This window comes from Rattus rattus, chromosome 13 (genome assembly GCF_011064425.1).
Source record: "Rattus rattus isolate New Zealand chromosome 13, Rrattus_CSIRO_v1, whole genome shotgun sequence".
NCBI lineage: Eukaryota > Metazoa > Chordata > Mammalia > Rodentia > Muridae > Rattus > Rattus rattus.
In genome coordinates, this window is record NC_046166.1 from 10,199,537 (window position 1) to 10,212,213 (window position 12,677).

General features: G+C 41.6%; 1 protein-coding gene across 1 annotated transcript in view; it reads right to left on the minus strand.

Moving 5' to 3' along the window:
* Positions 1 to 12,677, minus strand: part of Bmpr1a (bone morphogenetic protein receptor type 1A) — a 100,460-nt gene that overhangs the window by 23,061 nt on the left and 64,722 nt on the right. Inside the window, exons 3-5 of the mRNA XM_032919538.1 lie at positions 9,739 to 9,951; positions 5,453 to 5,615; positions 3,042 to 3,144 (exon numbers count right to left, since the gene is read on the minus strand). Of these exons, the coding sequence (XP_032775429.1) occupies positions 3,042 to 3,144; positions 5,453 to 5,615; positions 9,739 to 9,805 (333 nt within the window). The 5' untranslated portion in view covers positions 9,806 to 9,951. The remainder of the gene's footprint in view (positions 1 to 3,041; positions 3,145 to 5,452; positions 5,616 to 9,738; positions 9,952 to 12,677) is intronic.

The window sequence follows — 12,677 nt, forward strand, 5'->3', positions numbered from 1 at the left end:
TGCACTGAAGGCACGTGATAATAACTAATGGGAGTGAGGACTCTGAGGGCTGGCTCCTCTCACAAGGGGGTGTGAACAAGGGAGACAGGACAGTGCTCTGGCAGTGAGGTAGCAAGAACATGAAGTACATTTACCATACCTCTACCTAGCACTGTGAAGAGATCAAGAGGGATACCAAGAGATTACCCACCCAAGGATCAGGAGTAACAGTGCTGAATAGTTTCTGTCAACTTGGCTCAAAGTAAAATCATGAGAGAGGAGGAAACCTCAGTTAAGAAAGTGCCTCCCTAAAATCTGTGTTGTGAGCCAGCCTGTCGGGTATTTTCTTAATTAGTGATTGACAGGCTCAGCCCATTATGGGTGGTACCATTCCTGGGCTTGTGGTCCTGGGTTCTCTAGGATAGCAGGCTGAGCAAGCCAGCAAGCCAGCAAGCCAGCAAGCCAGCAAGCCAGCAAGCCAGCAAGCCAGCAAGCCAGCAAGCCAGCAAGCCAGCAAGCCAGCAAGCCAGCAAGCCAGCAAGCCAGCAAGCCAGCAAGCCAGCAAGCAGTAAGCAGCACCTTTCCCTGACCTCTGCATCAGCTTACTCCAAGCCTGGCAATCTGAGTCAGACACAGCACACACAGGGCAGAAGAGCAGCCTCCACATGTGTCCTCTGACTTCCACACACAACGTACTGCACATACTCTAATGGATAAATGCAAACCCCAAACAACCAACCCGACAGCCACCTAAAATGCCAACATATTTGATGCCCCATGTCCTTTTGCTGGTATTTTCATTTCTAAGCATGATACTGTGTAGAATCTTCAGATTCTGACGTCCCAGGCCCATGTTCTATAAACTAGAAGAAGGGGTGGTGAAGGAAGGAAGGGAGGGGGAGGGGGGGAGGAGGAGGGAGGGAGGGGGGAAGGGGCTTGAGAAGTTCTGTTCAGAAGCATACTTAACAAAAGAAACTTATCAAATATAGGATCTTAAAACCATGTGCTCAAGATTCTACCGTGCAGCAGTGTGTGCACACGTAGGGATATGGGCGACATAATTGGATACTGCTCAACATGAGATAGACTTTAACATTTACTAAGCCCTTACTATGCTATTTCATTTGATATATAAAATTCCTAAGAAAATAAGCTCCTTGCCCAAAGTTTCACAGCTCTTATGAGGAAGCATTTGAGTTTGGACAGATTAAGCTTGAAAACTAACTTATACTAAATTTTGGACCAAATCAGTCTAGAAGTATGTAGGATTCTTGTCAATACTGGCATAGCTCAGAGCCTGTAACCACTGCTCCTCCTTGAAGTTTTAAAAGTGGTTTATAAAGGCATACACAGTTGATAAGTGGTACCATTCCTATCTACTTATATCAGAGGACCAACATCACTAGTGAAGAGTGGGGGTGGGGGTAGCATGGAAGCAGAGTGACTCAAAGACATGAGGATTTAGTTGGCAAACGTGCAATGCCTCAAGAATACAGCACAACTGCTAAGACACATGTGGCTGCATTCAGAGTGAGAGTTCTTCTTGCTTACAGCACACTTGATTGTGCGCTACACCGGATCATTAGTGTAATAACTGAATGACTATGTATGTAAAATCTGAAGACATAGATCTTCCCTAAGATGAGAAGACCTGTGGAAACAGGATGGAACAGTTTGCTTGCACACTCAGAAGCACTTGGAGGAGAGCTCAGGTCTGTCTGTACCAGAGAGACGGGTGGATTTAGTCACTCGCCCAGTGACTTCAAGGATAAATCTAACTCTGTAGTTTTCTATCAAGCCTGCCAGTTCTAAATAGGGCTAATTTTCTGGCATAGCTCACATTTAAGGTTCTATCTGGAGATGCTTTTCAAAAACACTGGCGGCATCCTTTAAGAAACTCACACAATTTGAATTCTCTCTGCTGCTTCTCTTTTCATGTAGTTGAACAGAGACCTTGTATTAGCTCTCCTCACTCCTGTGATCAAACACCAAGACCATGACCAAAAGCATCGTACAGAACAATGAGATCCTTTGGGTTTGTGGATCTAGGCGTTAAACTACTCATGACAGGAGAGCAAAGGCATAGCAGCAGCAGAATAGAATCTAAGGGCCACACCTCAAATCCCAAGCAGAAAGCAAATTAGCAGTAGGTAAGGTTTTATCCTCTTGTAACTTGCCTCCAGTGACACACTTCCTCCAAGGCCACATGTCCTATACCTTCCCAAACAGTACAGAAAACTGGGGACCAATATTCAAATGCTTGAGATGAGACTATGGGGGACATCTTATGCAAATCACCACATACTGAAATGAGGATTTAATAGTGATGTCATGGGGAAACAAATGTTACTATCCACTATCTTAAAGTCTTTTTAATACATTTTACACTCCACAAATAAACATGACATTCATTAATTTTTTTCATTAACCACAATCTGGGATAATTTAAAACTGAATGTAAAGCAATCTAGAACTTCAATTAGTAAAATCTTGTTACTTGATGAGCCAGGCTTTGTTAGAAAACTGGTTTTGTGAGCACAGTACTGTGAAAGAGCAGTCTACTTCTGCTGGGGAGCTCAGCTCTGTTACAGAGTTCTGCCCTTCTTTATTTCTGGAGTTATTGCTGACATAATCTCTTGTGTTCTTTGTGTCATTCAAATGTTGACTCCTGTACAGGCCCAGTATTGTTATCTGTAGGAAGCATCACCTGTCTCAGTGTTTTGTGACACTTCTTCTCCATCATCTCCGATTGGTATAATAAAGAGCTGAATGGCCCAGAGCAAAGCAGGAGAGGATAGGCAGGACTTCTAGGCAGAGATAGGAAATCTGGGAAAGATTTAGGCATGGGATTTGCCAGCCAGAAATGGAGGAAGAAAAGGTTCCAAGACTGAGAAGAGGTAACAAGCCATGTAGTAGAAAAGAGATTAGTATGAATGGATTAATTTAAGTTATATGAACCAGCTAAGGCCAAGCTTTCATAATTAATAAAAGGTCTCGAAGCTATTACTTGGGTAGCTGGCAGGTTGAGACAGTCTAGCCATAGGTTACAAATTAGATCTCACCTTGCATTGAAAATCAGAGCCTTCATACTTCATACACCCAGAAGTTAACGTGGTTTCTCCCTGATCATCTTCTTCTATAATGGCAAAGCAATGGCCATTAGTTCTATAAGAGAGAAAAACAATAATACCATTTCATATTAGAAAGAGCACGGCAGTACAAATCCAGAACACGAGCACTCAGGAGACTAAAGCAGAAGAATCTTGAATTCCAGATCACCCCGAGCTACATAGAGACCGTCTTATAAAGAAGGCCAGAGAGACAGCTCAGTGGTTAAGAGTACTGGTCACCATGAAGACTGGAGTTTGATCTCTAAAACCCAGATGGTGACAGGAAAGAACTGATTCTGGTAAGCTGATGTGTGCACATACACACCAAATAAATGAGTGTAAATGTTTTAAATAGACATACAAAAGAACTGAAGATATATGAATTGAATATGGCCTTCAATACCTTGTTTTTTATATTTAAATTGCATTCTCACATGATTTATAGCAAAACCAATTTAGATTTAAGCTAAATCAAAGGTAGTGTGTTTAAACTAAAGCCTGAAGGGCCACTGAGAACTCTGTCAGTAGAAAGGTGACTAAGTACTCTGCTAGTCAATTCATGATCACACACTATCTCTACATGGTAGGAAATGAGAACAAGCTTTTCAGAAAAACATTTCAGCAGACTCTAATGACACAGGAAGTATATTCGGGAAGAACAAATGATTTAGATTCTGAAAGTACTTTGTAATAAATGTGACCAGAAAGCAGAGAGGAGGTCTGGACAGTTCATTTTAAAAATTATTACATAAATATATTTATAAAGTTTTACCTCTTTAATGTCAGTGTTCTTGAGTTTTTTCCCTTACCAAATGTAGGAAGGATAAATTATACAATTTCATGCAGTAAGTTCTATAAATTATATCTACTTTATTCAAAGAGCACAGACAACTACAAAATTTGGCCTTCTTTACTAATTCTATAGCAAGAAGACAATGGACTGATGAGATTGAACTGGACACAGTTGTTTTGTTGGCCAGAAGTGTAGTGAGAACTTTGCTTTCTTAAAAAAAAAGTTATGTGAACATCTTCTTTGTGCTAATCCTAGGTGTGGGGTGTGGGCTGCTTCAGACTGTCCACAGCAGCTGACCGTGATTTGTCTCGTGCTCTGGCAGGGGTGGGACTCTGCCAGCTGAAGACAGTTTACACTTGGAATTCTGGGACTCTGGAGCGTATAAAATGCCAGAGCCTCAGAGGGCTGCGGCAGCAGCTGTCCCCCTGCTGCTGCTTCTTCCTGATGCTGCTTTGGCTGTTTTCTGCATTGCTAGCTGGAGATTTACTGACAAGGAAGACTGAATTTGTCCCAAGGAACTCAGTGCTCCTAATCAGCAGAAAGTAGTCTGATGAGTTCTATGGCCCCCTTTCCCCTCTAACCTTCTTTCTCTGCTACCCAGTGTTGGAAGGTTGGAAAGAATTGAGGTGGTAAGAGTAGCAGATATTAAGAACCTAATAAAGTAGCCAAAAAGTATGGTAACACAGTAGAATCTACAATTCTTCAGTGTGTTCCGAGATACAGCCTATGGGCACAGGATGGCTGAGCAGGTAAAAGTGCTCGATGTCTAGACCAACAATCTTGAGTTCCACTCTGGGATCCCACATATAGAAGAGACTTCTGCAAGTTATCCTCGATCTCTTCACGTATACCCACACACATCTTGCACACACGTGAACTCAAGTTACATGACCATCTGTGAGTGGACTGAATGGCTAACATAAAGTCACATAAAGCAGATGTGGACTAGAAATGCTCAGAGAGGAGTAACGAAGCTATCACAGTGCACTCCTATGTATCTACACGCTGCTGCAACTGGCTAAGGAAACAACGAGCAAACATTTTGGGTTTTGTTGTGGTAATCTACAAAAGAGAAAACATTTTCTACAAGGAGTGCCATTAGGTTCATAGCTTTAAAAGTCAGTAAAGAAACAAAAAGTAAGCCAGGCACAGTGCTGCACACCTTTAATCCTAGCACTCTGATCTCTGGTAGTTCAAAGCCAGTCTGGTCTACATAGTTGAGTGCCAGGTCTATACAGAAAAGACCCTGTCTCAAAAATCAAGACAAACAAAAGAGAAGCTGTATCATGATATAACTAATAATCATTGGCTGTTTAATGATAGACAGTATTTCTATATTCAAGCCAAACTCCTCTCTTTCTTTGGAAGGATAACATATACAAAGGGAAAAGAAAAAAGAAAAACCCCTTGCCTGAGTTTACTATTCATCTAACTCTTTTTTTTTTTTTTCTTTTTTTTCGGAGCTGGGGACTGAACCCAGGGCCTTGCGTTTGCTAGGCAAGCGCTCTACACTGAGCTAAATCCCCAACCCCTATTCATCTAACTCTTAAGAACTGGATCAAATACTTACATGCATGTGTTATTAATAGCGTCATCTGGGCAGTGTCCTGAGCAATAGCACTTTAAGAAAGGTAAGGTGTCCTCTGGTGCTAACGTCACTCCATTTTCCGGCTTCTTCTGGTCCACGTCTGATTTCATACCAGTGCCGTGGAGCATACTATCTAGATTCTGCCCTGCATTAAAAATGACATTTGCAGACAATCAAGCTTGGAAGGTTGTTTAAATCTTCAATGAAGAAAGTTACATTTCCTTTATCATACATAATACCTGCTGGTAATATACCTTAAAAGTAAATTTCATAATATCAATTTATAAAGTATTATATACAAAACTACTGTACCAGATATTGAGATATGAGACAGCCCAGTTACAAGTTTTATACTAATGAAAGACAAACAAAAATGACAAAAAAGATCAGAGCAAAGAATCCCACTCCTTAAAGGTATCTGGCTAAAAGCTAAGCACTGTAAGCATCTTGTGTTTTCATCTCCCCCACCTCTCCCTCTCCCTCCCTGCAGGCTCCTCCTCTCCCCAGCACCCTTGACTTTTCTTTAAATAAACTATTTGAAACAGCCAGCTGGCTATTTGATTGACAACTGGCACCCCCCTCCCTGGTGCCTAGCTGCCCCGAGTGAGGAGCAGCTCTTTCACAACTAGCAGTGCCCTCGCTGTGTCAGACTGGCTTTCTTTAACATGCCAGGGATTCCTGGGAGGAACTCCACCCCTGCTGCAGGAACCTCTGGAACCACTACTTCTGAAGTTACAGCCCAGCTTCAGAAGGCCTCAGTCCTAGCAAGTGCTCCAGGCTCATTTATCACAGACATATTCATAAAGGATTAAAAAAAAAAATGCTAGTCCTAGGAACCAAAATCAAAATCAAAATCACCACAGACAGAAGCTGCTAACAGAGGCCTGCAGACATACTGAGGTGACGAGAAAGTGTGAACAGCTAAGCTAGGACCCCGGGTAGCTGGAGCTCCTGAAAGCTTCCTAAAAGGAAGATCCAAACCTGTCCCAAACAAAACCCAATCAGAAAACAAAAACCAAACCAAACCAACAACAAAAGAGGCAAGGATTCTGATGCCTTACAAGGCCCAGAGTGCATTCTGATCTGAGTACCCAGAGCAGTAAGCCTCTCATTTTCAGCATGGGATAAGTCTTCTTTGAAAACTTGACCTATAAGCCTAAGGAGTTCAGAGCTGCCCACACTTGTGTATGGCAGTTACAACCTCCGAGGTATAAAACAGAGACTTCAGGAAAGGCTGGGATGATTTCTAATGCTTTCACAGCATGGTGAGGGTGTGGGGGGGATATTGACACCTCAATTTTTTTTTTTGGTTGAAAACCTGCAACTAGCTTTTACAAAAACATCATTTTTGAATGTCTCTGTGAAAAGGGAGTACCTAAGCACCTTACAGAGAACCCTACCTGCCTAAGTAAGGGAACTGGACACATGACACAAGTCCTTCCATGCCAGGGTCATTCATCTGAATCCAGACTCACTGTGAAAAAGTTGTCAAAGGCTTATGTAACAAAGCCAGGATCTTACACTACAGAGTTTATGGCCTCAAATGACAAGTAATAACATACATGACACCGAATTTTTCAAACAAAATCATGTGGAAAAATGGTAGAGCCAAAAGGATTAAAGAAGTATGAATTTTTCCTGAGAGGCTTTGCCAGAGCCTGACAAACACAGAGGCAGATGCTCACAGCCAACCACTGAACTGAGATCGGGTACCCAATGGAGGAGTTAGAGAAAGGACTGTAGGAGCTGAAGGGGTTTGCAACCCCATAAGAACAACAATATCAACCAACCAGACCCCTAGAGCTCCCAGAGACTAGACCACCATTCCAAGAGTACACAGGGTTAGACCTATGGCTCCAGCTCCATATGTAGCAGAGAATGGCCTTGTGGGGCATCAATGGGAGGAGAGGTCCTTCTTTCTGTCAAAGCTCAATGTCCCAGTGTAGGGGAATGTCAGGGCAGAGAGGTGAGAGAGCACCCTCATAGAAGTAGGTGGAGGGGGGGGATGGGGTAGCAGGTTTCTGGAGAGGAAATGGGGAAAGGGAATAACATTTAAAATGTTTTTTAAAAAATCCAATAAAAGAAAATGGAAGCTAAAAAAAAAAAAAGAAATTTCACTATAAATATGAAGTGGTTCAGTAATGTAAACTCAACTGCAAATTTAGCAATACTGATAAACAACAAAATAAGAACAACAACAACAACACACACACACATATATACACACACGCTGACAGCAGGAAAACAGAATGTAAGAGCTAGAGATTCTATAAGTTGTATGTATGTATGTATGTATGTATAATCTATGTGTGTATTTTGGTTTTTCATTGGCCTCTAACTCAGAGATCTGCCTGCCTCTGACTCCTAAGGGCTAGGATTAAAGATGTGTACCACCACCACCTCATAATTTAAAATGTAATGATCTTATGTCTTTTATACATTTAAAAAACATGACTTTATTTTATGTACATTGGTGTTTTGCCTCTATGTGAAGGTGTCATATCTTTTGGAACTGGAGTTACAGAGGAGGAGGAACTGTCTCAGGTCTAAGGCAAACCCTATGTGAACTGCTATGTGAGTGCTGGGAATTGAACCAATGTCCTCTGGAAGAGCAGCTAGTGCTCTTTTTTTTTTTTTTAAGACTTACTTATTTATTATATATGAGTACACTGTAGCTGTCTTCAGACACACAAGAAGAGGGCATCAGATGTCATTACAGATGGTTGTGAGCCACCATGTGGTTGCTAGGATTTGAACTCAGGACCTCTGGAAGAGCAGACAGTGCTCTTAACCACTGAACCATCTCTCCAGCCCTTAGTTGCTTTTAATTAATTTAATTAATTAATTAATTAACTAACTAACATCCCAAATGTTGTCCCCCTTCCAGGTCCCCCCTCTCAGCGTTCTTCTCATCTCCCCTCCCCTTCACCCAAGAAAGGGTACCCCCCTCCTCCTGGGTATCCCCTTTCTCGAGTCTCTAGAGGATTAGGTACCTCCTCTCCCACTGAGGCCAGACAAGGCAGTCCTCCGCTACATATGTGAGAGACCTCAGATCAACTTCTGTATGCTCTTTGGTTGGTCATCCCTAAGTTTGTTATACTTAATATTCAGAAAAGAAATTTACCTCAGAGTAAATATTTGTTAATAAAAACACACACTGCAAAGGAATATCCTTCAAAGATCCCTCAAAACTTAACACAGAGGTACTGTATTATGTATCCTCATATTTTGCAGATTTAAGTGGCTTTGAGCCATTGGGCTCTGTTATGAGCAAAGCAACAATAAGGCAAATATGAGGAAGCTATGGATGTCAGTGTAGTAACTCGAAAACATAAAAAAGCTTTATGCTGTTACCCAGATTTTCCATGTGGATGAATAATCCTCAGCACTCAGAACTAAACATGAAACTGCAATTTACAAAGCCAAAACCTTCTGAAAATGAAGCTGGAAGACAAGGAGGGGGCTGGGCGGTCAGAAGCCAGCCTAGTTAGTTAGCAAGCTCCAGATTTAGTCAGAGACCCTTGGGAAACACCCAATGCCAACGCTGGCCTCCACATGCAGATGCACATGTGTGCACAAACATTAACACATACAAGAACACACACTTAATATATTTTAAAAAAGAAAAGTGGTAATTTAATCTAAGCTCTTACAAAGCAATGCTAACTTTTCAGTTCAAAATATTGTCCTAATCAAACCAATCAGGGGAAAAAGTCTGCACGAACATATAGTTCATTTGATTTTAAGTTCCAGTTTGATCTATGAACACACAGTATGCAACAGACACACAAATAGACTGTTAATACTCTATGGAGAAATTTTAGAACTCAGCACAGACAAACAAGTATATTGATTTTCCAAATTCGTCTCATGACAATTAAACAATTTTGAATTATTATTTGTGCTTGTTCCTTGTTGCGTTTTTAAGAAGATGGGACATTCTAAAGCTCAGTCTCAAATCCGTACTGCTTTGTGGTTAGGTACTGGGTTGCACACGACTTCATGTCACCTGACCCTCACCAGGTGAACCTCAGGTGTATCCCTTGCCTATGTTACAGAAAGAAAAAAAGGTTCAGGGAGGCTAAGATTTTTAAAAGGTGTCTACACAAAGTTCACAATTTCTTTTGGGATGTTTGCTCCTTGCTTCTTTACCTAAGAGCTGTGCTGGTATGGCTGACCGTTTAGAAAGGAGCATGAGCTCAGAGGAAAACAAGGAATTTAAGTGCTTTATATATAGAAATGACTTACTGAAACAAGTATCAATTTACCTTGACCATGAGAAATGATGAACAGACAGGCTCCCAGTAATCTGATGTAAGTGTATAGCTGAGTCATTGTCCAATTCGCACGTGTCCTCTCCGGCCACCTTGATTACTGGTCCTGCTGTTTCACTGAAGTAAATGGCCTTACTGAACGAGGTTTCCTTACAGAAGAACAAAATCACTTGACAATGACTTTCACCTGCTGCTTTCTTCAGACCTCTGGAAAAGAAAAATGAACAAGGCAATGAATACAATGAAAAATTGGAACATTTTCAGATGTGGAGAAGAAAACAAATACATCCAGGCTTTTAAATACAAAAATATGCTTTTAAAAAAAACTGTGGTATGCACTGGGGAATCAACTCTTGGACCTGTATATGCTAAGTGAGGGCTCTATTGCTGGGCTACAGTTTCAGCTCTGCTGAAATACAGTTTTAGAGATTAAAGATATCCTTTTTTTTAAAAAAACAGGCAACTGTATTTACAAAGTCTAAATAATTTAATAGAAAGTTGCAATTTCTCCTAACCTCAAATCAGCCAAGACAAGCATACTGAATCTCACTCAACCACCTAGTGTAATGTTGTGCACACGTTAGGTCCCCACTACTTGGGACGCCGACAGGACAAGAGTCCCTTACACCCAGGAGTTCTAGGGCAAGCAAGGCAACAGCAAAGCAACTCCAGCTCTACAAAAGTAACAAGAAAAAGGAGAAAGGGAGGGAAGGAGGGAGGGAGGGAAGGAGGACAGACTCTCCTCAGTAGCTTTCTGTTTGCTGTAATGTAATTATTTATTACTGTAATGAATGTGTCAGTTGAGTATGGCAGTACATACCTCTGCCTCTAACTCTAGCAACTGGAGTGGAAATGGGTCTAAGACAGAAATACTATGAGTTCTAGCCAGTCTGGGCTACATAACCAGAATCTGTTTCAATGTACCCACCACCACTACCACCAATATTAAGAAGAAAACAGAAGCCTTTAATCTCAGCACTCAAAATGCAGAGGCAGGCCCACCTCTTGTGAGTTTGAGGCCAGCCTGGTCTACAAAGCGAGTTCCAGAACAGCCAGGACTACACAGAGAAATCCTGTCTTGGGAAGCAAAAACAAACAAACACACAAACGAGAAACCTGTGGTAACTAAATACTCAATGTAGTATCAATGTAGTAGGATGCGGGACATCCTAAACTATGAATTGTAACCTCACCAGGTATCAGTAGAAACACACTGCTATAACCACAGACGCTAGTTTACAGGAATGCAAAGGACATACAAACTGTTTCATTTATATATAAATGAAACAACAAAGGGTCACAGGATATAAGAGGAACAAACAGCAGAAAGGGAGACAACACTAATGGAATGGGTCAGTAAATCCCTCCAATGCTCAAGTCCTGTGTAACAGTGTTTTTGCCAGTAGTTATTATTCATAAAGAGCTTATTTTATGCTTTGGCATACATATCACACACCAAAACTATAATCATGATAGAAAAACAGACCCATCTTTCTTAAAGTTCATAGTCTCCAAATGAGAATTAACTACTCTAACACAGGGGGTCATAGCACAATGATAGAGCTGTTTGTGGGAGGTTCTGCATCTTAGGGGAAAGGAATTAAAGATGGAAATACTTTTTTTTTTTTTTTTTGGTTCTTTTTTTCGAAGCTGGGGACCGAACCCAGGGCCTTGCGCTTCCTAGGCAAGCGCTCTACCACTGAGCTAAATCCCCAACCCTGGAAATACTTTTGACACAGAACAAGACAATAAAAAATAAAATGTAAGCATATTTGTACTAAGTGCAAGGTAGGAAAAAAATGTGAAACCCTGGAGGGTCCAGATGTATTCAAGATGGAAGAGCTTTCCCTCCACCCCCCATTCTGAGGAGTAATACGTAATACTTAGGGTACTACATGAAGACACACGATCAGTCAAACTAGCAGTCTGTGCAAAGATTTCTGAGGAACAAAAAAAACAGAGAACAATGCTTCTGAACTATGGAGAACACAGTAGTGCAATACAAAAGAGGTTGAAAGACAGAAAAGACAAGGACTCTATAAAAGATCTGGGCTTTAGAATGTAAGATAGGTGTTAGTCAGTCAGTTTTTATGCGATGAACCACAGAGGGCAAGAGGACTGCTGTGAAAATGTAGGCGAATGCATGGGACCACAGTGGCAGGAACACAGCGAGTGAATACAATTGAAAAGCAAGGCTCTACAGTACTTGGTAATGGCTGGATACTGGGGTCAGGGAGCACCATGAGTCAAAGGTGACTCCCACACTGCCCGTCTGAGCAATTACTGAAATGTGAATAAGCAGATTTTTGGATGAAGTGAAGAAAAAAAGCTTAAGGGTTCAGATTTAGACAGCTGAGATTACCCAACAGGAATGTCTGTTGGGCATCTGGTTCTTAAGCTTAAAGGAAACATCTGGGGCTGAAGATACAAATCTTCCATTATGTCAACAGCTTAGAGATACCAAAGCTAGGGCCCTTGGATGAAAGAGTCCTGCAGCACTGTTTACTGAGAAACTACACCAATGGCCAGGCACAGTGCTGCGTGTCTATAATTTCAACACGGATGGCGTACACAGAGGTGGATCAGCACTGCTACACAGTAAGACCCTTATCTAAGCTCCCTCCATTAAGTCAAAAGATCACTGTTAAGGCCTGACATATGTTCACAATCACTTAGATACATCCTTCAAAGAGTGAAGTCTTATTCCCCTCCCTTGGATATGGGACTAGATTTAGCGACTCATTTCTAATGAATAAGTGACTTTTTCGACTAGGTCATGGATGCAATCTTACTGAAGCCAGCAGCCATACCCTAAGCATATTCAAACAGTCCCTTAAAACTTAGGAGCAACAAACTGGCAATGATTCTCCTGCCTCAGCCTCCCAAGTGCCAGGATCACAGGTGCGTGCCCTAGTGTCCTGCTGCTTTTGGTG